Genomic DNA, 27,529 nt, shown 5'->3' on the forward strand with positions numbered 1-27,529 from the left:
AATTTAACTGGCGACACAACCGTTCAGATTCACCAAATGAAGAAGTCTGAGTAAGTTTAAGCTTGTGGCTAAACTGATACACGAAGTCGTAAACAATAAGGGGTTAATAGACGTAGAAAGAGGTAACTGAATATTAAATGCAAGAGAATTATGAAATATATATACAAGACTTAAATAGCAAGCTTATGGATAAATCATATTGGAGAATTAAAATGTCAACATAATGCATGAAGGTGTATATATATACAGTACATCTCAAAGATAAAGGTGCATTATGATATATAATAAACAAAAGGTCTGCACAAAACAAAAGTGAAATAAGGAAAGAACAGCAGCTCAAGCAGGGAGCTGTGTCAGCATGCGCAGGCTGCAGAGGAACAAGGTTTATTCCTGCTGAGAAGAGAAGAAAAGAGACACTATGTTTCATGTTGAGTCTCTTTCCTTGTCCTTTGAGCAGGAAATAAGCCTTCACCTGTTCCTCTGCAGCCTGCGCATGCTGACGCAGCTCCCTGCTCATACGTACTGCACATCTCCAGCTCTACAGCATTCCTGCTTCACCGCGCTGTGGAGGGTATTCGAGTAATCGCTGGGATCTGTCCATCAGCCTTCACCGGTATGTTAAGACAGAATAAAGCTGACTCACTTTCACAGCTGCAGCAGCTTTCTACAAGGCGTTAATAGTAGAAGCAATCACAACTTTTGTACTTTTGTCTCAAACATCACAGAACAGGAGGCAAAGTGTGAAACAATCTTCTTTCTGAGCCAGCAGAGGGGGCACTTCACAAGTCCTGCTGACCCCAGTGGAAACTGTCCAACATTTTCCAATAGGTCTGTACGACCACGGATGACGTAAAGCAATTCGCTTAAAAGGGAAAGACAGTCCAGCCCCTGTGGAGTTTAAAACACGTCTCCTGGGAGAATAAAGAATCCAGATTTGTGTTATTAATCCTGATTATGAACCTATGCAGAAAGGTGCCAGACTTATGTGCAAGTAGTTGTCATTTGTGTCTTTTCTAATCCAGAACTCGAGGCTGTGCTGATTTTAGAGATGGAAGTGCTACACGTGTGATCTCGTGTTTATGAGAAAATTGGGTTTATTCTTTAATATGACGTTATAAAGTAATCAGTCAGACTTATCACTAACGTGTTTAGGAAACTCCAGTGTGATTGAGCCACACAGAATGAGAAACTCCCTCTGCTCTTGACAGCAAGACACGACCTGCCAGCGACGAATCTCTGATTAACCAGGACTGACAGCTGAACAGACAGTATTTCAACTGGAGGCTCAGTGGAAATCAGGGCTCTAGATCACAGTTGAGCAGAGAAGAAGAGGCCAAACTTCCATTTTAAAGACGAGGTTTACTTTCTCAGCTATTTGGAACAAACAACACAATCCAACAGTCCTGGAGTTTCAGCTGCGTCTGAACAGATCTTTGGAATCGGCTACAATGTGTAAAATAAAAGGCCGCAAAACCACGATAGGAGCAACTGATTGACCTGCTCCAGAAATAAAAAGACGGAGACTGAAGCACTAAATACACTGGCAGGGGCATTTCCACACTCCCTGGGGCAGGAGAGGGAGGTAGCTGTCTCCTTGGGTGGACCAGTGTGGGGTGAAGATTCCTCCTGCGGTGTAGTGGAGGTTTCCATCTTGAATAAACAGATACAGAAGGACTCCTGCTTCATGCCAGCCACTGGGCTGTCTGCCCTGCTCCACACAGGGGGGTCATGCTGCTGCTCTCTCATACACTGGCAGGCAGCTTCACTCAACTGTCCATTTTTGTGCGCTAAAATTAACGCTCTGATTTGATCACTTAAGTATTATATCCTGTTTGTAAGCACCTGCCTGCCATTCACAGGAAACAGATCTGGGGTTTTGACACTTCATAGAAACCAGTTGATCAGTAAGTGAGCAGGACCAGCAGTACTACTGTACTCTGGAGTCCCTGCAGGTCTATATGGTGCATTTCTGCTTGTTGTCTCCTTTAAGCCCATGTTATCTCAATTAAAAAAGATGGGAGTCTATTAAATGGCTGTTGCAGTGTGAAAGAGCATTTACCTCCAGTCTGTGCTCTGTGTCAGAGTCACTGGTGATGGGACAGGACTCCTCTGACAGTCTGGACCTGACAGGATTGTTATACCTTTATTTCACTGTGATCATTTACATGCAGTGTTTTAACCCTAGATTAATAATTCTCCATCATCCCCTGAGACGTTCAGTGAACTCATCAGCAGGTGAGATCACTGACTGTACTTGTCTGTAAAGCAGAGAACAGCCTGTCTAGTGACGAGAGGAAGAGGCTGATCATGATGATCGAGATCTAACATCTTGAACAGGCTCCCCATTTATAAGGACTAAAGAAGAGGCTCACCTGCATGGAAATCAGATTCTAGGTTTGAGTCAACACAGCTTTCGAAAGATAAAGTCTAAACATTTACAGAGAAGTTCTGGCAGTGTAATGCAGACATGAGCTGGGCTACAGGAAAAAGCATCACTTTGTCTGTGAGCAGGGAGACACACTCATTGCCAGCCCACTCACAGCCCACTGGAGCTCAGCTGTGTGAGCCTGGTCAGTGCCTGGATGGGAGACTCCTGGGAAAGCTAAGGCTGCTGCTGGAAGAGGTGTGAGTGGGGCCAGTAGGGGGCGCTCACTCTGCTGTCTATGTGGGTCCTAATGCCCCAGTATAGTGACGGGGACACTAGACTGTAAAAAGGTGTTGTCCTTCAGATGAGACATAAAACCGAGGTCCTGACTCTCTGTGGTCATTAAAAATCCCAGGGTGTTTCTCGAGAGGAGTAGGGGTGTAACCCCAGTGTCCTGACCAAATTTCCCCCTGGCCCTTACCCATCATGGCCTCCTAATAACCCCCCTCTCTGAACTGGCTTCATCCCTCTGCTCTCCTCCTCACTGAGAGCTGGTGTGTGGAGAGAGGACTGGTGCATCATCCAGGTGGGGGTACACACTGGTGGTGGTTGAGAGGATGCCCATTACCTGTAAAGCGCTCTGAGTGGAGTGTCAAGAAAGTGCTGTATAAGTGTAAGGAATTACTATTAATTAATATTCCCAGGGCTGGACAGAGTGGGCTCTGGACCTCACCCCCTTCTCCTGGGCTGGACAGAGTCCAGAGAGACAGGTTGTGCTGCTGGGCAGTACAGGACACTGACGCTGCGCTGGGAGAGTGACCAGACACTGTCTTTCTCCTGCTGTCTCTCTGCCTCTCTCACTCTGTGCCTCTGTGAGTGTGATGGTGTCTCTCTGTCCTTCTCCCTCTCAGTCTAGTGTGTCTGGAGATGTTCCTCTGTCTCAGGCTGTGCCAGCGTCTCTCAGAGGGTTAGAGAGAGAGAGAATGAGCAAGAAGGAGAGGAGGAGGAGGGGTTTCTGAGTTCCTGTTTGCTGTCCAGTGCTTTACTGTCACTCTGACCTGACAGAGACTCAAGGAGAACATCTGTCTGGTTGGACTAATAGAGACAGTTCAATGGACACAGACAGCGTTTACACTGGGCTACAGAAACCATCACAGGACGTGTACGAGACTGTGATCAGGAGAGCAGAGAGAGAGCCAGGAGGAGAGCAGACCAGTGAGTACAGAGCTGATGCACTGAGATACTGATACTCTGATACACCTATACAGTAACACAGTAAACTAACACACTGAAATATCGACACACTGATACACTCCTACAACAACACACTGATATAATAATATACTGATACACTGACACTCTGATACAGCTAAACATTAACACGGTATAGTAAAACACCGATATACTGATACACTGGTACAGTAACACACTGATATTCTGTTACTGTGACAGTGGTTCACTGATCGACTAAGTGACAACAAGAGAAGCTGATAGTGACAGTGTGTAACTGGTTTACTGGTTTATTTTAAATCATTTGTTCATCCATGTTTTTTATTTTTAATGGCTTCCTTGACTTTTTCACTGCCTGTTTCTTTCTCTCGTTTGAAGAAAACTTCTGTCCAACAGATTGTGACTCTGAACACACTGTGAACACACCAGAGAGAGAACACACCAGGGGGGAGCAGACCAGTGAGTACAGAGCTGATACACTGAGATACTGAGACACTGAGAGACACTGACATACTGACATACTGAGACACTAACACAAACACAGTAGCACTCTGATACACTGTTACACTCACACAGTTATACTCTGATACACTGGTTCTGTAACACACTGATAAACTCTGACTTACTGTCGTCTGTCTGTGACTCTGATAGTGACTCACTGATACACAACAAGACAGAATGAAAGACCTGATCAGCTAACTGACGCAGTGAAAGGTCAACACACCTGCATACTGACACAGTGTGTGTCTGCTCTGCTGCACTATTTTACCTTTATATCTGATCTGTTCATGTCTGACATTTTATTCTTTGTGTTTCCTGGTCTCCTTGGCTGTTTCTATCTGACTCTGTTTGTGATCTCTCTCAGTCAGTCTGCACCAGCGGGTCTTCGCTCTGACCACGGTGTATTTTCACTCCTCAGTGGTCAGTCACATGACCTCTTCACAGCTCTGGTGTGAGGAGACGCCTCTGTCAGCCCCCCTCCTGAAGTGTCTCACTCTGAGCCTTCAGCTGCTCACACCCCTCTTCCACAGTCAGTCCCAGTGACACCCTGCAGCTCCAGTCAGGGTGTCTGCTTGAGCTCCACTTCCCCGGCCACTCAGAGTCCTGCTGTGTCCAGTCTGTGGGGAGAATTCACCTGTCTCCCTCTCTCCCTGGCCAGGACAGTCCAGGAGTAGGAGCTGTGTGTCCATCAGCCTGGGAGTCACAGTGTGTGTCTTACTGGTCACAGTCATTGCCCTGGGGACAGTCTGTAAGTCTGATAGTCGCTCCTGTCATTTCATATGGACCTGTGTGAATCTGTGTCTAATCTTACAGTGATCAAATGGCTTTGATGTCTGAATTACACACAGTCACCCTTCTCTTTTATATGTGTGTGTGAAGCAATACCAGATATTCTGGGCTCTGATCAGCCTCTGGATATCTGCTGTTCAGGACTGTGGCTCCAGGCTGTGAGCTGCTGGGCTCAAGCTGCTCTCTTACTGCCTGAGACAGGGAGAGACTACAAGTCACATGACCTGAAAGTCCTAATTGCACAAAGCCAGTGAAGTGTTTAATTTCTCAAAGTATTTTTAACACCACAGTTGTGTTTCCTGAAGGGCTGTAGCAGTGTGAAGTGTTGAGGTCTTTCTGTATTTGAGCCCTGTTGCAATGGTGATGTTCCTCTGGTCATTCAGAGCCTCTCTGTGGGGAAGGTTGTGGTTTTGTCTTCACAAGCTAAAACAGAAAATAGCAGTGAACAAGACTCATGATTATAGAGAATAGAGGTACAAACACACTATAAACACACAGAAAAGGTTGAGATACATATAGTATTATTAATGAGAGTGAGAATATATGTACGAACAGGATTTTAACTGATCTTTCTACAGTATGTATGTAATTACAGAGCCTAGTGTGTTGGGAATGTCCTCATTTAGAAATGATGTCATATAATTCAGTATAATTAAAATAATGTTTACAGAGAGTTACAATTCTATATTCAATATAATGATTTAATTTAAATTGTTCACGTGTTCAATCTGTGTTCATGATCTTGAATTACCAGCAGGTCTCAGGGCTCTGGAGAGTCCTCTCTGCACAGAGCAACACCTGAGAGCAGGAATCAATCTCTCTCCTCTTCCTTGAACTCCTGCTGAGGCTGTTGTGTCCTTCCAGCAGTGTGCTGACCAGAGCTGAGCACAGTGTCCTACAGGGGGTTCACCAGTGTGCTGACCAGAGCTGAGCACAGTGTCCTACAGGGGGTTCACCAGTGAGCTGTAAACCCTCATCACAACCTCCCTGGTTTCCGGCCCCACTCTCTGTACACATCCCAGCAGGCTGTGCCCAGGCTGTCTGGATGAGGACAGAAGACTCTGCAGGAACACACAGGTCCTCTCAGGCGGAGCTTCCTGCAGCTCCCAGTCCCCCAGGAGAGCTGTCTGCTGTAGCTCCTGCTTCCTGTGTGGATCGCTGTGCTCTTATCTGTCCTCATCCAGACACACACCCTTTCTCAACTAGCACTGAAATACTCATGATATTAATTGTAAATCATTAGTTTAATTAAATAATTAAGATCAGAGATGCACAGACCAGGAGATGATAATACTACTGAAGTGGATCATTCCTGTGATTGATGGATCAGGCAGACAGAGACGGACAGCTGATATACAGATGACAGGCAGACAGATGAATCTGGTTGATTAAATGATGTTGTGTGTTCTGGGGCTGTGACCTGCAGTGTGGAAACAGAACAGCTCAGACTGGGAGAGAAAACTGGAGAAGAAGAAGGAGGAGCTGGAGGGAAACCAGAATAAATCTGAGACAAACTGGAGTGAAGCTGAGAGATACAGGAGTGATGCTGAGAGATACAGGAGTGATGCTGAGAGATACAGGAGTGAAGCTGAGAGATACAAGAGTGAATCTGAGAGGCACAGGATTGAAGCTGACAGATACAGGAAACAGCTGGAGACGTTCTGTTTGGAGCCCTCTACTGGGAAGAGAAGTAAGTGTGTGTGTGGGAGTGAGAGTTGAGTGTGTGTGTGGGAGTGAGAGTTGACTGTGAATGTAGGAGTGAGAGTTGAGTGAGTGTGGGAGTGAGAGTGAAGTGTGTGTGTAGGAGTGAGCGTTGAGTGTGTGTAGGAGTGACAGGTCTGCAGGGTGAAACAGCAGCAGAGAGGAGAGAGAAGACCTGTTTCTTGGACAGAGCTGGTCTTCAGGTTGGTCTGGAGCTGGAGCTGCTGCTGTTGGTAAGAGACGTGTTTGAGAAGACAGACAGACTCTCAGACATGAGGATAAGAGCCTCAGGGCTGTTCTCTACACAGTCAGTGACAATCAGGTGGAGACTCACTACTGACCCGTCTGTCAGTGTGAGACTCAGTGCTGCAGGACTCCAGGAGAAACAGTACAGGAGCTCAGTGGTTCAGTGTCACTGAACTGGACTGAGAGAGTCTGTACAGAGGAGAGTCCTGAGGAATCCCTGAGGCTCAGTCAGTATTAATCCAGGTGATTCCTGTGTGTCTGTCTGTACAGAGGAGAGTCCTGAGGCTCAGTCAGTATTAATCCAGGTGATTCCTGTGTGTCTGTCTGTACAGAGCAGCAGTGCTGTCCAGAGGGATGGAAGGAGGGAGACAGTGGAAGATGTTACTACGTTTCTACAGACCAGAGATCCTGGGTGTCTGCAAATCAGTTCTGTTGGTCAGTGGGAGCTGAGCTGCTGGTGATTAATGACAAAAAGGAACTGGTGAGAACAAGAGATTCACCACAGTCTCACTGAGGGAGAGAGTTTAGTTTACATTCTGAAAACACTCCACTGAAAAGCCATTCCAAAAATACAAGGAGAGTTTTAATGTTCTAAATAGGTTTTTAATCCTCCAAAAATATACTGAACTGAACCCAGGGCCACACTGCTGACCACTGCAGCACCTACGACTGTACCAATCCCCCAAAACATTTTCCCCATCACCCCCTCAAAAAAGAGGTTAATCTGTGTTTCCACTTCCAGAGTCTGAAAAGCAGTGACTATTTCCCCTGTACAGCCTGTGTGTGAACAGAGCAGAGTGAGCAGCAGTGTGAGAGATGAGAGTGTGGGGATGGATCTCTGCTCTACAGCTCACAGGCAGTGCTGCCCAACACCAGGCACAGTGAGATCATGCCCACTGTGTGCTCAGATACAGTTTCTGATCTCAGACCAGCCCTGTCCCAGGAGACACACTGCCCAGCTAACACCAGACCCACAACCTCCTTTCCTGCTGCTCTCTCTGGCATGAAGGGCTGTGACAGTGTGGAACCAGCTACCCAGACAAGTTTAACTCTGGAAAAGCAGCTGTTTCCTGCTCAGAGCTGCACGTTTTCAAGGAAACCCAGTCAGACACAGATATAGAAAATATCTGGTTAGAAGAGGAACTGATGGAGTTGAATTATTAATCAAGAAATGGCTGAGGTACTGTAATGAAGAGATGTTTATACATCCCAAACTGCCCTTGATGGTTACTGTCTGGAACAGTAGAAATGAAAGGTCTCTAGTAAAGACCTCTAACCTGGTCTTGACTCTCAGTGATGATGGGAAACACACGTTCTGATTGTCTCTGAATCCAGCTAATGAGGCTGGATATGTGAGCTGAGGTCACTCTGTATGTGTTCACTGTGAGTCTGTTCTCTTTTGTGAAGAGTAGAAAGATGTGTTCAGGTTCAGGTGTTCAGGTAGCTGGACTGGTGCTGGTGTCCAGGGTGAGCTGACCTGGAGTCCAGCTGGACTAGTGCTGGTGTCCAGGGTGAGCTGACCTGCTCTGTGTGTCTCTGCAGGAGTTCCTGGGAAGTCTAGTAAAGGACAACAGTTACTACTGGATTGGTCTGAGCTGGAAGGCCTGGGAATCTCAGTGGAGATGGGTTGACGGAACAGTCCTGGACAAGGAAGTGTAAGTGTAAGTTGGTTGTGTGTTGTGTTGTGTCTTGTGTTGTGTGTTTGTCAAGCCCACTTGATACTAGATGGTACATAAGCAGTTTCAAAGGTGTCACTGGGTCACTATTAACGATGAAACATGGTTTAGATACTGGAAAAATAGAATGTGGATTCTTACAGAACGTTAATCCACAGCACTGAGTCGGAATACACAGCCAGAGATGATGAAGTTCCAATTAATGCCATTAAAACAGATTACAGACCCCAGTGTATTTCACAATAAGAGTAAAAAAATGCAATTTTTAGGAAAAGCGAGAACATTGCATGTCAGAAATCGTCTCTCAGTGTTGTCATGCAGGAGGACTGGACTTCAGCCACACGTTTCAGTCCAGGTCTCTGCAGACAAGAGTCTCCTGAACATCACAGCTGTAGCTCCTCCCAGCTGTGTCACTTCAACCCCATCGAGAGACTCTCCAGCACTTTGTCTTCTGGAAATAATCTCAGAGACATAACAGCCTGGACTCACCTGTGATTCACATACACTCCTGCAGGAGACATGAGAGAGAAACCTCAGGCACACGTCTCACAACATCACAAGTTTAAGATCATGTCTCCACTGAAGTCAGATACTGTCTGACTGCTCTCTTCTCACACACAGCCTGTCTGTCTGCAGCTCTGAGTCTCTTCTCTGAGTAGTGAAATTCACTCTGTTTTCCCTACAGACAGATGGTCTGAAACAGGTTGACAATCCTAATTCACAAAGCAAAGGGACTTTTTATTCAGGAGCAGAATCTCCCACAGTCAGTGAGTAATTCAGGGGGCCTGAAGGAAGAAGCAGCTCTAAAGTGCTCAGAATGAGAACAAACTGAGCCCCTGCAGTGATCAGTCCCACTGACCTGTACTGCACTGCTGGTGTTTTATTGGTACTGTGGAGGAATCACTGCTCTGACTGTGTTGTGTCTCAGGTCCACTGACTGTGTTTTCAGAGTCTCTAACTGTGTGGCAGGAAGTAAGTCAAACAGACAAGTAAATATGATCTAACTTGTAAGAAACTGTAACTTGCTGAGTAAATCTTATTGATCAAAGAGAAAAGTTAACATGAGCTCCTATGTGTCAACAGCAATGTGAGGAATAACAGGACAGTTTTCACAGGAGGTCTTCTCTGAGACAGCAGAGGGAGCTGGAGAGAGAGGTGCTGGTGTGTTGAGGTGAGCAGACTGGCTCAGTGACTCTGATCTCCTTCTCTCTCACAGGGTCACAGCTGGTACGAGTTATTATGGGTACTGTGGATATTGGAGTCCGGTTTGGAAAACTGTTTATCCACAAAACTGTAAAGAGACTCTCCGCTGGATCTGTGAGGGGGATGTTGTGAGAGTCTGGCAGCCCCCCTCTCTGTCCTGAGGAGGAGGAGAGACCTGAGAGAGAGAGACAGTGTGTCTGCTGGGACTCCTCTGCTGATTCCTGGAGACTATCCTGGTCTCTTGTCTCTCCACTGGTCCTCACTCTGTCTCTCCTTCTGCCCTCCAGGCTGGGGACACAGACAGACAGCAACATGGGGATTTTATTCCAACTTTTTGAAATATGTTGCATTTTTGTATTTTTAAATTATTTTTGTCAATGCTTGTTTCTCAAAGGTAAAATTTCTGTTGTGTATCTTACAGATTATATTGTTAATATTTTGTATTTGAGACAATCCAGCCTGTGTGAAGATGTCTGGGCTGTGTCTTGCTGTGTCCAGTGGGACTCTGTGTGTCTGTTGTCTCCTCTGGACTGTCAGTATTAATGGAGTGAGGATCAGTTCAGTCAGTATTAATGGAGTGAGGATCAGTTCAGTCAGTATTAATGGAGAAAGGGAGTTTGGTCATCTTCAGCATGGGAGTTTCACAGAGCTGTGTCCAGCACTAGTGTGGGACTCGTCTGTCCAGCCAGGTTCAGATGAAAGACAGGACTCAGCCCCTTGCACAGAGCCGGAGTGGAGCTCTACAGCCTGGGCAGTGTTTCAGGTCACAGGGGGACATGGACACTCTCCTCACACACAGGGGACCAGCAGGGTCCAGCCTCCTCCCACACAGGATTCAGGTTACCAGACTGAAAGGAGAGTTGAGATATTACTAATGTTCATAACCAGCCTTGTGGAACACAGAACCTAAACTGCATCTTTCAGTTGAATTGTTGCCTTTTCTTCTGTGCTGAATAGTGACCTGTAGTCCCAGCGTGCACTGAGGCTCCAGCTGACATACTGACTGACCTGCTGTCTGGTCAGTGCAGGACCTGTGGACAGCTGGTTAGAGAAAAACTATAGAAACAAATGAGAAGTGAATAATGACAGACAAGTCTGGATAGTGGCAGTGATCATTCTGGAGTTTATTTTCATCACTCAGTTCACACAGCAGTAGAGGTTGTTGCTCTCAGACTCTGTTCTGTCTCAGGGGCTCCTGTGTCTCTGGGGCTGATGGGCTCTTTCCCTGCTGATGAGAATCGGCCCCCCAGCCCCCAGGCCTGACAGTCTTGAGCCAGAGATCACAGGGTGTAAAGGGATAGAAGACACAGGTCCAGGCCAGACTGGCCCAGGAGAAACCCAGTCAGTGAAGCAGTGGGAAGTCAGAATGAACACAGTGACACTGAGAGGCAGCCCTGCTGATGGGAATGGGGAGTATGAGCTGAAGCAGGCAGGGACACAGGGCAGTTTAGTTTAAAGCTCCACAGGCATCATTGTCAGCAAACAGCCACACAGGGAGTGTTCAGGAACAGCCAGAGAGGCAGAATGAGGGGCTCAGGAGCAGCACTGGTGCTGCTGGATACTAACAGGACAGCTGCCCTGGGGACGAGTGGAGAAGCAGCAGGAAGGTCAACAGCTCCTCCTCCCTCTAGAGACCCAGCCAGCGGCTCTTCCCTGGGGAGGCTGAGCCCCCTCTGCTTGGCCAGGAGAAGCCTCTGGGATGCCCTCTGCTGGGCTGACAGCTCTGGCCTCTGCAGACAGTCCTTCCTCTCCTTCTCCAGGGGCACTGGACAGGACAGGATTTATTTTAAACGGTCTTAAATTGTTTGGTTAATTCTATAATAAAGCTGTTATTAACCTTTTTAGGAGTCAAAATTGTCATTATTGTGACTCGTCCTTCAAAAATACAATTTACGTTTGAATATGTGGACTTCAGTAATGTTTTTGGATATTAAAGTGAAAACGTAAGAAAGCCCGCAGTGTCAGTGAATTCGAAATAAAATAACAATAAAATGAAGCCTATTGATCGGGCTACAGCAGGGGGTGTCGATTCCGATAACTGTCCGCCGGCGGCGGTGGTGATACACGAGTCTATGGAGGGCTGGTTTACAGTGAGTAGTGAGGGTCTGGTGTGTATTAAACACCCGGGTCATGTGACTGGGGTCTGAACTCTCTTTTGATGAATGAGAAGATAGCCAATCAGATCGGGCGGGAATTTTAAATGTGTTGCTGTTTATCTGCGTTTAAGAAACACGAAGGAGTTATTATTGAGCAAAAAGAGATATTTAATCATTGTTTCCTTTCTTTGTGAAAAATTCGAGGCGGCTTTTAGTGCTGTAGCTGTAAACTGTTGCTGTTTGTCTCGTATTTTGTTCGTCTGAACACATGAAATCACGGCGCTACATTACACGAGTTGCTGTGGAAACTTTATTTCTGCTTCAGACACATTGAGCCTCAGTGATCGTGAACCTTTGTACAGATGATGATGATGATGATGATGAAGTCGATGATGTCGAGACCCTCGTGTGTCAGAGCGCGTCTTCTAACTGTTACTGGAGAAACAAGACTGAAGCTCAGACCTTTCCAAAGGCTGAGTCCCTGAGCTGTGAGGAACATGAGGACCAGCTGGACAGTCCACTGTCCACTCCACAGCCCTGAGGAAGGAGGTAGGCAGGACAAGAGCTCGTCTTTAACAGAAGCTGTGAGAACTGAGGGTAGATTTTACTTTAGATATTTATTCTCATCGTACATTTTATCAATAGGCTCTTGTTGTGTTAAATGTGTTGTGTATTGTGTATTGTGTCTTTTACCTGCCTACATAAACATTTTCCCCTCTGGGACAATAAAATAAGTAAGAGGTGTCCAGTCCTGGAGGGGTCAGTGTGCGTCTGCAGCAGGGCTGTCCAGTCCTGGTCCTGGAGGGGTCAGTGTGCGTCTGCAGCAGGGCTGTCCAGTCCTGGTCCTGGAGGGGTCAGTGTGTGTCTGCAGCAGGGCTGTCCAGTCCTGGTCCTGGAGAGGTCAGTGTGCGTCTGCAGCAGGGCTGTCCAGCCCTGGTCCTGGAGGGGTCAGTGTGCGTCTGCAGCAGGGCTGTCCAGTCCTGGTCCTGGAGGGGTCAGTGTGTGTCTGCAGCAGGGCTGTCCAGTCCTGGTCCTGGAGAGGTCAGTGTGTGTCTGCAGCAGGGCTGTCCAGCCCTGGTCCTGGAGGGGTCAGTGTGTGTCTGCAGCAGGGCTGTCCACTCCTGGTCCTGGAGGGGTCAGTGTGTCTGCAGCAGGGCTGTCCAGTCCTGGTCCTGGAGGGGTCAGTGTGTGTCTGCAGCAGGGCTGTCCAGTCCTGGTCCTGGAGGGGTCAGTGTGGCTGCAGATGATCCAGATGTTTTATATCAGCAGCAGATGAAGAGCTGGGAAAAGGTGTTTGTTTGGTCCAGTTAAACCAGTAACCAGCTGGTTTAGCTCCAGTCTCTCTCCTCTGTAGCTCTATACTGTGTCCATGAGAGATCTAGAATACAGACAGATTACATGTTAGTTGTTACATTATTAAAATGTATTTTTGGAAGCCATAGAAAAGATATTGAGAGAATACAGATTGTAGTTTAATCTTAATTTAAAAAGAATTGCCTGAACATCATAATTTACATGTTAATGTTCCCAGAAACGTCATTGAATATTCATAATTCCCAAAACATTTAAATGTTAATTTTTCCAGCAGTGTTATTGAATATTCATAGACAGAGACAATGTTTTGAATATCTGTTAAATATATGTTGCTTTATACATATACCTGTACAGATCTTACACCAGTCTCTGCTGGATCTCTTCAGTTTGCTGTGTGTTGTTTGTATTGTCTCTCTCTGTTCAATCTTATAACTGCTATCGTGATGTGGAATAGTGTTGTCAGTTGTGTTGAAATGAGATGATCACTGTTGTAGTAAACTGTGCTGTGCTCTTGGTCCCTCTGTCTGAGCTACTCCTACACTGCTGTGGGTATTTTCTCAGGGACGGCCTCTGGAGAATCTGTACCAGTCTCAGGCATGGACACCCATATCAGCTGACTGTTCCTTCACTCCTTCATTCTGATAATTCACTACACTGATGTACTGTTATAACATAATAAAACACTCCTGAGCAAACTAAGTCACTTGTTTTTATCTTATTTTTGTTAATTAAAATCAGGTTGTGAACACCTCTTCCATGCTCTTGGGTTTTATTTCCAGTGTCTGTGAAGGAAACTGTGGTCTTCGTGGTGATGAGAGAGCTCTCTGCTAGTGATTATATCAAAGTTTTGGGGGAACTTCTGACATGAGCTCTGTGCCTTGTGAGGGGTGAGATTCTCATGGAGAACAGTGGAAAGGTGAAGCCCGATTGTCCACATTTATAATTCAAGTCTCATTCCATCATACTGTCAAACTAGAGCTGCTCAATACACACAGATGGAGTCACACTGACTCACTGCAACACCTTTCACAGTGAAGCAGAGTCCTGTGCAACAGGCAGGACTGACAGCCCCTCTGAACACTGTGCAGGATCACAGCAGCTCCAGAGCAGCTCCAACTCTCCTCCATCTTCACAAACATCATCAATTCACTTCATCTGAGCTGCAGGTGTGCAGTGGCTCCTGCAGTCCAGCTGTGCTTCTGCTCTGTCTTTATTACAGCTTTAAAGCTTTTATATTTGGCGGCGCTGTGGTTCGTCGTGTAGCACGTTGGTCTGAGAGTCCGGGTTCAAATCCCCGAGCCTACGATCAGTGAAGGTCTGGGTTGAACGCATACTTAAAAAAAACCCAAAATATAGTAGATCAGCGGAGACACTACTTCTAGAATTGCAAGAATATGAGGGATACATTTTTATTTTGGGGATTTCTTTCATCTATCAGAAGTTTGCCAGATAAGTATGACCGCAGAGTTATTCCAGATTTGGCAGGAAGTATAGCTCACTCAGCTGAACCCCGGAGCCCCGGGTTCGAGACCCGCCTGGCTCAGCTGATATGAGCCCTTGTCTCAGTCACCATGGTGACGGGACGCGTTCCCTCTGCAGCGCGGAGCGTCATCCTTCACCTGCCGGGCTGCGAGTGTCCTCGGGCGGCGGGGCTCTAATCGAGGCCGGGGATGAGGCTGCAGTCTAGGCCGCAGACCAGCGGCTTCCGACTCCCCGACCACGACAGCCCGGTGCCCGGAGGCTGTAGCGCTGCGAGCCGCTTGGTGTGGCTGCTCACAGGGGGACCTGATTCACGACTCTCTACACCCCTGTACCCCACCCTTCCACACCCCAGAATAATCAATTAACCAATTAACACTCACAGCAGTTTATTACAGCAAATAAGCATACATTTTTAACTCTCTCGCTTTAACCTTTACAGCAGGACAGAGGCGTTTGGAGAGCAAGGTAAGCGGTTTCTCTCTCTCCTCACACCGGGGGTTTCGGTTTTCACACCGGGTCTCACACGGCTGGGCTCCAGTTTCCTGCGGTCAGTTACCGGTAACTCGAGTTACCAGTTTCCCCAGTTCAAGGTAAACCGAGCGGTCGGCGCGTCTTCATGCAAACCGGCTCCGGAGAAAGAAAACCCAGCCGGACCTGCAGCTGCACAGTGAGTCGATACCGGTAAGAGACGAAGCCCCTATGAAAGTGGTTTTCAGTCCTAAACGGGTCTTGAAGCTGCGCTTTCCTGACCGGGTCTCTCTCGGCCTCTAGGAAGAAGAGACTCGGACTCGCCTGTGAATCCGCCGCGGAGCTCCGGTCACTCGGTACACGGGTGGGTCTGCGCTCAGGTCTCCACGCCGAGAAGGACCCGACAGCCGTCGTTTAAAGCCCAGAGCCGCGCCAGGATCCTGCAGAAGCGTGGAATACAAACGAGAAAAAGCGTTTTGTGCAGGTAAAAACAACATACAACAAGCAGTTTAAAGAAGCTGAAGCACGATTTTAATACCATGTTTCTCCGCAGAGTCGAAGCCACAAGTCCTACAGCCCGTCCGGCAGCTCCGCCAAAAGTAAGTTTCGAAATTAATTTACTTTTCAAGCCCCATACGATATTTTCCACTCGGACCGAGAAAAGCCGACAGCCGTCGTCCAGGATCCCGCTGTAGCTAAACAGTAAATTTGAGAAACTTTCTTTGTTTGCAAACTCGCTATTTAAAGGAATAGAAGCGACTCGGGCGTCGGAACCGCTAAACAGCCGCGGATTGAAGTCTAATTGCAGACGGACCGCACCTGCCTTCTCATTCAGACTCGGCCAATAGGGGCGGCGGATCCCGGAGCTGCTCGTCTCTGCTGCTAAACAGCGCGTTTTCAAACAGGGACACGAGAGACCAAAAATCCCCTAACAGGGACAGTTAAACAAAAAATTAAATCTCATCTGAGGTTAAAAACAGGTTTTAGTCTGAGCTACTCAGCTTGCAGCCCTTCCAGTGCACTCCACTGCAGTAATCTGACTCAACCCGCTGCTTAATTACTGCTGATCCTGCTAATTATCAATTCAACAGCACTGGGTGCAGCTACACTGTAATGCAGTGGACTGGAGAGGCTGCAAGTAGCTCTGATTCCAGTATCAAGGTCCCACCTTCACACTGCAATACCCTGAGACAGGATGGGCTCCCACACTGACACTACACTGCCCACTCATGCTCTTTATTCACCTCAAGGCAACACTGCTCACAGGGAACACAAATAGGGAACAAGCAGGTGTTGACTCCACTCTGGAAAGGAAACAGGAAACTGGTTCTGGCTGTGGAGTGGTGTCTGTGTGTCGGGAGGCCATCAGGCTGCACAGAAACAGGACACCTGGAGACAGAACTGGAGTCTGAAGAGGCTCTGAGACTGAAAGCAATCACTTCTACACCTGTGTAACCCATTACCTCACCATGTCAAGCCCAAACAGTCAATAAACCTCATACTGTCAAGAATGTTAATGGTTCCTGCCCCTCACCTGCTTTCTGACAGCATCCAAACCACACAGCAGCTCTCCTGCGCTTGTGTTGGGGTGAACTCGACTGTCTCAGGGGAAGGACATGGTTTCTGATGATGTGGAGTGAGTCTGAATCCTGCAGTTAGTATGTGAACATGATTCAGATATCAGGACTCTGCAGTGACAGTGTTAAGGACAATTGTAGCTGTTGTCTCACACATGAAGACACTCAGATCTTTTTCATGGTTTGCAGAATAATTTTAACAGCCCAGAATATGAACAAAGCACATTAATTCATGTCACTGGCCTTTCAGTCAGCCCCTCCTGTCAAGGTGTATTGATACTGTGGGACACTTGAAAATGCAGGTTTTCATTGGAAAGGTACAGTGTCCTCCATCAGTACTGCAAGGAGTCAACTTTACAGTCAAGCAATTTGTTCTTGTGATCAGAACAGAAATATTATCCTGGTTTTATTCTGTGGTAATTCTGTGTACATTTGATCATATTGGAATAACAAATGTTCAGCTTTCTATTTTGATGTTACTGGGACACATTCACTTTAAATACATTTCAGAGTGTAGAAGAGGATGTGCTTGTATATCCCTCTGAGACAGTAACTGCCTGAGGTCTGAGACCCATTGAGCTCACTGCCCTCTGTAATCATCTGAGATGCTTTGCTGTTGCCACCAAGTTCTTATTTAGTCTTCAGGCGATCATACTTCAATTGTTTATCCTTCTGTCAATAGGGTTGAAATCTAGGCATTAGACCCAACAAGTTAAGGTGTTTCTACAGTTATTCTCCTGATTACCTCCTTGGTTGCATTATAAACTGACTCAAATCTACAACACCTGAATATTTGATGTGTGTCCTCTGAGCTGAGATGTAGATGACATGTATGGTCCCTAACTAACACCACCTCTAATCCTACTCCTGTACATGTGATCTCCATCTGAGCGCAGAGGACATTGAGGTGTTGCTGGAGCTCTCAGCTCTGAGTCCACAGCCTTCAGGTTTGAGCTTCAGTGACCCAGTACACTAGTGCTGCTGGAGACAGACAGGTGAAGGAGTCTCCTCCTGATCTCCCCAGGCCAGGCCATGACTCTCACAGGAGGTGCTGTTCTCTGGAGCATCTGCAGCTCCTTTCTTTCTCCACACCTGAACCTGTCATCTCTGTCCTCTGAGCGCATGCTGAAGCCTGGTGGAGGTAATGTCATGGCCTGGGGATGCAGGAATGTCTCAGACTGGGTCACTCATCTTCATTGAGGATGTAGCTAATGATGGCAGCAGCAGAGTGATTTCTGAAGTTTACAGAAACAGGGGCTCTGATGCAGCAGAAAAGGCTTCCATACTTATTGGACAGTGCTGCACCATGCAGCATGACAATGACCCAAAGCATCCAGTCAGTGCAACCAAAGAGCTCATCAGGAGAAAACAGAAACTGGGCAAGTGTGTCTGCAGATCTCAATCCAACTCAAAGCCACTGCTTTAGCATTATACAAAGTAAAAGCATCTCAAGAACAGGCGATACCTCATCTTCATTGATGATACTGAGTACAGTGAGCTCATTTACTGACGGATGTTGAAATTAATAAAACTTATTAACATATGGTTCCTAAATCTGAATCTGAATTTCAAATAAATTGATAATTCACAGTGATCTCTGTCCATCACAGGAATCCTGAGTGTCTTCAGCTCCTCCTCTGAGTTCAGATGCTGATGGCATGTCCACTCCCTAACCCCACTACTAACCCCACTCCTCACTCTTCTACATGTGATCAACATCCCAGCTCAGAGGAGGAGCTGAAGACACTCAGTACTCCTGTGATGATCAGAGATATACACTATATTTTCAACACATGACATAACGATCTTGTCTGTTACAATCAAAAATACAAAGGAATACGTTTCTTTTACTACTGATCTCAATTGTTTAAAAGAAGTGAAAAGATCCAGAGAGCATCTATATAATTGTATAGTTTTTCATATAATAGTGTTTTGGGGACAAAACAGATGATGCTTTAATTAACGGATGTTCAGCAATAAGAAACAGCTTTTCCTCCTGTTACTCTATTTCCTGTAATTCTCTTTAATGCTTTTCTTACTTTATCAAAAACTCATTTCTGTTAATCATGCTTCTGCTGTCTGTTCTTTTACAGTTTCTGATCCTCTGCCTGTCTGTAACTCGTCTGTCTTGAACAGATTTCTAGATTTCAGTTGGTCTTTAATTCTGCTGTGGCCAGTGTTCTCACTCAGTGTGAGCTGACTGAATCAATACTCTAGTGGAGAGAGGGGTAGATTCTGTATTATTGTCAATGTGTTGTTATTGCCCTGCTGGGATCTTCTCCAGCTCTCAGCCCCTCTTGCCCCTCTCTGTCAGCTCCTGTCCTCCTGTCAGGATGTTCACCTTCCCTCCTGCACTGCTGTCACCCTGAGCTCCCAGACACAGGCGCTCTTACCTCCCTCCCTGTCCAGCCAGAGTCTGCTCCTCTTCTCCGTGAGCAGGCACACAGTCTGCCTCTTCCTTTCCTTGCTCATCCCAGCACGGACATTCCCGAGTCCTGGAGAAGACAGCACAGGGGAAAGACTGGAAAGGCTGCTGCTGGGAGAGGTGATTCTGACAACATCGAGGGGACCAGGTGATGTTTTAATCCTGCAGTTTTACTGTGTGGCTCCACTGTGCCTGTAGATGAATACCTGGGACAGGATGAGGCTCAGAATTCCTTCATGCTGGAGTCAGCTGAACACTACACTGACCTTTCCTGCTCTGTTTACCTCAAGGCAACACAAATATGGAACAAGCAGGTGTCGACTCCACTCTGGGAAGGAAACAAGAAACTGGTTCTGGCTGTGGAGTGGTGTCTGTGTGTCGGGAGGCCATCAGCTTGCAGAGAAACAGGACACCTTGAGACAGAACAGGAGTCTGAAGAGGCTCTGAGGCTGGAAGCAACAACTTCTACACTTGTGTTCAACTGTTTGATTACTGTGGCATTGTGGAAAAACTGAAAATAAAACCATTAACATCACTAACACTCTCATTCTCTCTTTTTATATTTCTATTTATCATTCTTGTTTGTTTAGACAGTCTTCTCTGACCAGCTGGTCACAGGTCAGGCAGTGACCAGACCCAGGACAGCGGGTCAGTCAGTATTTCAGCTGGAAATTAGGGCTCTAGATTACAGTTCAGCAGAGAAGACAAAATGTTTTCAATTCAATTGCAAAGGAAAATGTAAAGATGCAGTTTAACACTGAACAGCCTGCAATAATCTAGCACCCGTTTCCCACTGACTGTTTTCAGTAACTTGTGTTTCAGGGTCAGGAGAGCAGGAGTATGAAGAAAGGGGTACAGAGAGAATTCGGGGAGGTGAATTCCGGGGGGAGTGTGGGAGGCAGGAATCTGTAAAGGATCAGACAGATTTCTTTCTCCTAGTCGATGGAGAGCTGGAGGAAGGGGTGATCCTGGTTTAACACTTGCTCTGGGACACTTGAAGATCAGATCCCCACAAGAGTCACTTCTCCACAAAACATCGTGGATTTTCTTTTTAACTGATCAGTTTTATTCTAAGCTAAATCAAACTGAACCCCAATGTATTTTAGATATGTAGGAGATGAATATCAGTAAAAGATTTTCTCTGCAAACAGATCTGTACTCAGATTTCTAGCTGAATTACTCGTGTGTAACGGGTCGTGATCACAAGCTCAGACACCAACAACATGTGTGAACGAGAAAACCATTACAGGTCCCTGGAAGTCACTCTTAAGATATTAACAATAATAATTAATAATTGCTTACACTTATATAGCGTACTTATTTAGGGCACTCAAAGCACTTTACAGGTAATGGGGATCCCCTCCACCACCACCAGTGTGCAGCCCCACCTGGATGATGCGACGGCAGCCATAGTGCGCCAGAACGCTCCCCACACACCAGCTCTCGGTGGGGAGGAGAGCAGAGTAATGTAGCCAATTCACAGAGGGGGATTATTAGGAGGCCATGATTGGTAAGGGCCAATGGGAAATTTGGCCAGGATGCGGGGGTTACACCCCTACTCTTTTCGAGAAACGCCCTGGGATTTTTAATGACCACAGAGAGTCAGGACCTCGGTTTTATGTCTCATCTGAAGGACGGCGCCCGTTTACAGTATAGTGTCCCCGTCACTATACTGGGGCATTAGGACCCACATGGACCGCAGGGTGAGCAAACCCTGCTGGCCCCACTCACACCTCTTCCAGTAGCAGCCTAGTTTTTCCCAGTGGTCTCTCATCCAGGTACTGGCCAGGCTCACACCCGCTTAGCTTCAGTGGGCTGCTAGTTGTGAGTTTCAGAGTGATTAGGCTGCTGGCAAGATGTTGCCTAATGTTCAAATTTATAATAAATAACCTATTCTGGACTTAATGTGTTACTTAAAGCAATATGAAAACTTAAAATGAGAACGTTGTGAATTATGCATTAGTTCACGGATAACTAATAAAGTAAACAGTTGCAGCGATAATGAACTCACCTGCGGCCGGTGAGCGTCTCCTCTGCGCATGTGTGGGACTCGGCTCGCCTGGCGCAGGTGAGGCTTCTGTCTATGACGTCACGCAAACGCGACCATGCAGTTAGAATGTGGGAGTTTGATTCAGTAAAATACCTTTTGTAATTGGCTTTGGTGATTGTAATCCGGAGACGAAACCTCTGCAGCTCCGACCTCGAACCGCAATAAAATGACTAGTGTGTTTTCACTTGGGCGATACGTTTTACATTGCAATTTGTACAATAGAAAAAAAACACGTATTTATAATGATTCTGATGTTCATACTGCATAGTTATCATGTCCACAAAATGTTCCAGTGCGACTCCCTCCTTTAATGTTTATAAGAGGCTTGAGGTCTTCAGGATTGTAATGATCTCTGGTGAGAGATTGTTCAGTATTTTCACTGTTTGCCCTTTACTTGTATTATTTAATTTTCAGTAAACCTTGGAAAATAAATAACTTCTTTGTTTCTACAAAGTTTAAGTGGAAAACTTTCATGAAAGAAAAAGAGCCTAAATTACACCCCCAGGTCAAAAATCCCCATTATTCTAGTGGAAAAATTCATGGAAGGACTACAAACACATTTACTTTAAACAAATCAAAATTTCCTGAAACAAATTTTATTAATTAATTAATAAAATAAATTAATTTGACCCTCTCAATCAAACCCATCCTGTCAAACAGAATTGAAGGCCCAGCTGAGAAAGGGAACATTACACTGTTTGTTTTTGAGAAACACACATCATGAATTTGTTACCACTGTTGTGTCTCCACTACACAATTGCTTTTCTGCCACAAAGGGTTTTGTGTAATTTGACAGAGCAGAGGACTGGTGTTGTTTGCTGTGGAGTGGACAGGTCTGTGCTGAGGGGCAAACAGAAGACTCAATAAAATACGCTTAAGCAGCAGTTAATTCTTTATTACAATATTATACAGACAATACCCCGTTGTCCGACGTCTCAGAAATGTGTTTTGCATCCAAGCAGCTATATTTTACACACAAACACAGTTTCAAAAAATACAAGAACAGTACAAATACAGTATACACAACATCACACAGAGCATGTGAGAGATCAGAGAAGACGTAGACAGTCGTCTCCGCACACTAATCCTGTAAGCAGTGTGAAAGCTCTGCTCAGTGGTGCTCAACTCTCTTAGAACACATCCCAGGACTCTGGACACTGGACTGTGAGCAGTACTGACCCCTCCTCCAGACTCTGGACACTGGACTGGGAGCAGTACTGACCCCTCCTCCAGACTCTGGACACTGGACTGTTATTAGTAGTAACAGTGTCACTCCACTGTGCTGAAGCTCAGTTTAAATTGCAAAACACATCTACAGAAGCCTAGAGAGCACTCTGTGACACAGAGCTCAGTAGCTCCAGTGTCCAGGGACAGATGTCATTCAATGTTTTTCAATTTGCATCTAATTTGCACATTGTTCCTTTTAGTTGAGAATGTTCTGCTCACAATGTGTTTATGACTTGTCTCTTACTCTTTCTCTGAAATACTGAGACTGCACTGCTCATCAGTAACCCCAGAGTGAAGGTGCTCAGTGCTGTCTGCCCTGCTTCACACAGGTGGGTCATTCTGCTGCTCTCTCATAGATTGACAGGCAGCTTTACTCAACTGTCCACTTGTCTGCTTCTTTGTGTCACTAATATATTTATATCCTGTTTGTTGGCTTGTGAGTCTTCACAGAGCAATGGGGGGGTAGGCCAGTCCCTGAGACGTCAGCCTGTCTTGTGCAGAAGATCACAGAGGGTCTTCACAGGAAACAGGTCTGGGGTTGTAACACTGTTTAGAAACTGGGAAGTGAGCAGGACCAGCAGTACTTACTCTCGAGTCACTGAGGGCTATGAGGTGCTTTTCTGCTGGCTGTGTCCTTTAAACATGTTTTATTTCAAGAGAAGTAAGATCCTGTTGTCTGTGCTCTGTGTCAGAGTCACTGGTGATGGGACAGGACTCCTCTGACTGTCTGAACCTGTCTGGATTGTTATACCTTTATTTCAGTGTGATCTCTTACACGCAGTGTTTTATCAGAGATGTGCTGCCCTAGAAGATTAACTCTACATCCCCCCTGAGACATGCAGTTAGTTCACCAACAGGTGAGATCACTGACTGTACTTGTCTGTAAAGCAGAGAACAGCCTGTCTAGTGATGAGAGGAGGAGGCTGGTTGTCAGATGACATTTTCTCAAAATGAACAGCTGATGTTGAAGATCGAGATCTAAAAACTTTAACAGACTATTCTGTAAAGTAGATGATCAGCTGTGTGGAAATCAGATACTGGGGACCAGTCAGCACAGATTCAGAAGAGGCAGGACTTGTCTGAGCAACTTCCTAGAGATCTTCACACAAGATCTGGTCTGGTTAGATTTTCAGAAGGCTTTTGATAAAGTTCAGCATAAAAGATTCATTCTCATTTCGCAGGTGTTAGAAATTCCAGGAAAGGATTGTGTTTGGATTGAGAATTGGTTATTAAACAGAGAGCACAGATGAGAGGTCAGTTCTCTTATTAGGATGATGTAACTGGTGGAGTTTCTGCTGGTCTTCCTGATTTATGTCAGTGATCTACTTTCTGGTCCAGTTAGTAAACTTGTCAGGTTGCCCATGATACCAAACTAATAGGATTAGTAAACACTGTAGAAGCAGCAAATGATTTTTAAAAAGTCTTGGGTCTGTCTAAATAGAAGTAATCTATTATGTTAACATGTAGAATCAAACGTGTGGAACTTAAATGGAGGATAGTTTATGTTCCAACTGTATGTTACAGGATTAGAACTGCAGAAAGGTTTGAAATGAGAAGGGGGCATTGAGTCACAACAACAGGAACTGAGAAAACTCCTCCTTCTGACTCTTCCTCGTTCAGTACCCTTCCTTCTGTCTCTGTGCGGAGAGGCAGTCCAGCGTGACGAGAAAGAGACATTTTAAAGACGCTGAGACAGTGAGACACCATGGCTGAAGATGTGACCTACGCTGACATCAAATTCACTAACATACAGGGACAGAGGAGCCGAACCATCACCACTATTCCAGCACAGCCAGGATCCCCCCACAGTGAGTACAGACCCCCACAGCTGCCTCTGACACTGAGACACTGTGATACTGTCTGTCTGCTGCACTTTAACACTGTGATACTGTCTGTCTGCTGCACTGGAGCACTGTGATACTGTCTGTCTGCTAGACTGTAACACTGTGATACTGTCTGTCTGCTGCAATGTAACACTGTGATACTGTCTGTCTGCTGCACTGGAACACTGTGATACTGTCTGTCTGCTAGGCTGTAACACTGTGATACTGTCTGCTGCTCTGGAACACTGTGATACTGTCTGTCTGCTGCACTGTAACACTTTGATACTGTCTGCTGCATTGTAACACTGTGATACTGTCTGTCTGCTAGACTGTAAAACTGTGACACTGTCTGCTAGACGGTTACACTGTGATACTGTCTGCTGCTCTGGAACACTGTGATACTGTCTGTCTGCTAGGCTGTAACACTGTGATACTGTCTGCTGCTCTGGAACACTGTGATACTGTCTGTCTGCTAGGCTGTAACACTGTGATACTGTCTGCTGCACTGGAACACTGTGATACTGTCTGTCTGCTAGACTGTAAAACTGTGATACTGTCTGCTAGAGTGTTACACTGTGATACTGTCTGCTAGACTGTTACACTGTGATACTGTCTGCTGCTCTGGAACACTGTGATACTGTCTGTCTGCTAGGCTGTAACACTGTGATACTGTCTGCTGCACTGGAACACTGTGATACTGTCTGTCTGCTGCACTGTAACACTGTGATACTGTCTGCTGCACTGTAACACTGTGATACTGTGTACTACACTGGAACACTATGATACTGTCTGCTGCACTGGAACACTGTGATACTGTCTGTCTGCTACACTGTAACACTGTGATACTGTCTGTCTGCTGCACTGTAACACTGTGATACTGTCTGCTGCACTGTAACACTGTGATACTGTGTACTACACTGGAACACTATGATACTGTCTGCTGCACTGGAACACTGTGATACTGTCTGTCTGCTGCACTGTAACATTGTGATACTGTGTACTACACTGTAACACTATGATACTGTATATCTGCTGCACTGTAACACTGTGAAACTGTCTGTCTGCTGCACTGGAACACTCTGATACTGTCTGTCTGCTGCACTGTAACACTGAGATATTGTAAAGGGTCTCGGTTGTTTAGCATTAGTTATGAACTGTGATGTCATGACAGTATGTGTTACAAGTAGTTCACAACTTGAATTTTCATGAAAGTTTAGGAGGCCGGACAACAGTCCAGATCTCCCTCACCTCTGCTAATCTGTGCTCTAATTCTCCATGATGTCATTTCCTGAAAAAGCAGGAATGATAGCCTGTTATTGTAGTGAGCGATCAGGTCATATTGTAGAGATGTCTGACATCTTCACAAGAAGATTCCACTGAATTTAAACAGTTAGTCCTGGCAGATCTTTATTTCCCAGTCCAGAAAGTGGTCTCTGGTGAGGAACACCTGACACAGAGTCCATGAGATCTTATTTGTGGGTTTGATGGTTGAGCTACTCACACTTAACACTGGCAGCTCGTGTGCAGGTGGCCTTGAGATGTGATCAGGTGTTTGACTGCACATTCCAAGCTGGGTTTCTTCCCTCCCAAACTCAGCTGTATTATTAAGAGTCGAAGCTCTTCTGACTCCAGAGCAGCTGTGGGAGTCTGGGATGAGCTGTCCTGCTGTGGTGTTGAAGCCGATACCCTGGCTTCTCTCAGGACACAGCTGGGTGAGCTCCTGGATCAGTGAGCTCCTAACTACTGAACTGCTCTCCTTTCTCACTGTTCTTCTGTGTGGATGTGTTTTATACAGTAAGAAACCTGTGGAGTCTCTGAGTGAAGATGCTCAGAACAGACATCCTGTAACTCCTGTGAGTCTAAGATGCCTTAAACTTGTGCACAACCTCTAGTTTCTTAATTACATTGCACATATTGTTATAGAGACAAATAAATGTGACTGCACATAAATACTTTTAAATCATATATCTGTTTGTAACCCTTCTTCTATATAAAGCTGACAAGACTGTAGTTTCCTGTTTGTTGTGGTTTGGTTTTTTCCAGTATTTTCTCTCTCACTGCCCAGAGCTCTCGTTCATGTGAAGTCTGACCCCACTCTGACCACAGCGCAGGACGGGAGCTGTGTCTCCTCCTCACCCTCCCCAGCTGTGTGCCAGGCGGTCAGAGTTTCTTTATTAACCCGTCTTTCTCTCTCTGTCTCAGCCCAGCCCAGGTGCAGGAGGGGTCTGCTCATTGCTCTGGGAGTCACACTGTGCTTCTTGCTGGCTGCAGTCGCTGTCGTGGGGATCTGTAAGTCTAACAGTCCATCATGTCCTTCTTACAGGGAAAAGAGTGTGTTTGAGAGTCACCTTCTTCATTCTCATCTCTTCAAGAACAAGAGACTCTTGCCACTGGTGCTCACTCTCTCTTAGTGTGACTGTCAGTGTGCAGGCAGCCTGGCCTTAGACTTACAGCTGATCACAGTGTTTGCAGGCTGCAGAGGAACAGGTAAAGGTTTATTCCTGCTGAAAAAGAAGAGAACAAACACAGTTTTGGCTGTGGAGTCTCAGGTGTCTCTTGTTCCTGCGCATGCTGACACAGCTCCCTGCTGGAGTCGGGACTGGATCTGACTGTCAGCCTCACAGACACTATCCAGGAACACACTGGGAACACACCTCCTGCTACTGGGCTTGACAGAGTCCAGAGAGACAGGTTGTGCTGCTGTGCAGTACAGGACACTGACGCTGCGCTGGGAGAGTGACCAGACACTGTCTTTCTCCTGCTGTCTCTCTTCCTCTCTCACTCTGTGCCTCTGTGAGTGTGATGGTGTCTCTCTGTCCTTCTCCCTCTCAGTCGAGTGTGTCTGGAGATGTTCCTCTGTCTCAGAGGGTTAGAGAGAGAGAGAATGAGGAAAAAGGAGAGGAGGAGGAGGGGTTTCTGAGTTCCTGTTTGCTGTCCAGGGCTTTACTGTCACTCTGACCTGGCAGAGACTCAGTGTGACTCAGCGCCCAGCTGTCTCACTGGACTCTGCTAATACAGTCAGACGTATGGACACAGACAGCGTTTACATTGGGCTACAGCATCCAGCACAGGACGTGTACGAGACTGTGACCAGGAGAGCAGAGAGAGAGCCAGGAGGAGAGCAGACCAGTGAGTACAGAGCTGATGCACTGAGACACTGAGAGAATGAGACACTGAGACACTGATATACTGAGATACTGAGACAGTAGCACAGTAGCACTCTGATACACTGATACACTCACACAGTTATATTCTGATACACTGGTTCTGTAACACGCTGGTAAACTCTGACTTACTGTCGTCTGTCTGTGACTCTGACAGTGACTCATTGATACACAACAAGACAGAATGAAAGA

The 27,529-nt window shown here is 46.2% G+C and overlaps 1 protein-coding gene and 2 long non-coding RNA genes across 13 annotated transcripts in view; 2 read left to right on the top strand and 1 right to left on the bottom strand.

Moving 5' to 3' along the window:
- Positions 1-439: 439 nt before the first annotated feature.
- LOC138224596 (C-type lectin domain family 12 member B-like) overlaps positions 440-27,529 on the top strand; it is a 34,797-nt gene continuing 7,707 nt past the window's right edge. The window contains exons 1-8 of one of the 11 annotated variants that reach the window (XR_011183071.1): positions 443-3,580; positions 3,974-4,054; positions 4,755-4,844; positions 6,312-6,575; positions 7,165-7,313; positions 8,375-8,487; positions 9,194-9,480; positions 9,592-9,715. Coding sequence is in view for 9 of the 11 variants with exons in the window: in XM_069182530.1 (XP_069038631.1) it covers positions 3,478-3,580; positions 3,974-4,054; positions 4,755-4,844; positions 6,312-6,575; positions 7,165-7,313; positions 8,375-8,487; positions 9,725-9,872 (948 nt within the window). In the remaining 2 variants the exon portion in view is untranslated. The other 10 variants (XR_011183072.1, XM_069182530.1, XM_069182535.1 and 7 more) reach the window with 10 other exon arrangements.
- On the bottom strand, positions 12,104-15,323 carry LOC138224610 (uncharacterized). Its single transcript, XR_011183082.1, has 2 exons — positions 14,272-15,323; positions 12,104-13,185 (listed from the first exon to the last, which is right to left on the bottom strand). It is a non-coding gene; the product is annotated as an uncharacterized lncRNA (long non-coding RNA).
- Positions 15,541-19,557, top strand: LOC138224606 (uncharacterized). Its single transcript, XR_011183078.1, has 4 exons — positions 15,541-15,555; positions 15,625-15,670; positions 18,963-19,221; positions 19,364-19,557. It is a non-coding gene; the product is annotated as an uncharacterized lncRNA (long non-coding RNA).

Source organism: Lepisosteus oculatus, chromosome 23 (genome assembly GCF_040954835.1).
Source record: "Lepisosteus oculatus isolate fLepOcu1 chromosome 23, fLepOcu1.hap2, whole genome shotgun sequence".
Taxonomy (NCBI): domain Eukaryota; kingdom Metazoa; phylum Chordata; class Actinopteri; order Semionotiformes; family Lepisosteidae; genus Lepisosteus; species Lepisosteus oculatus.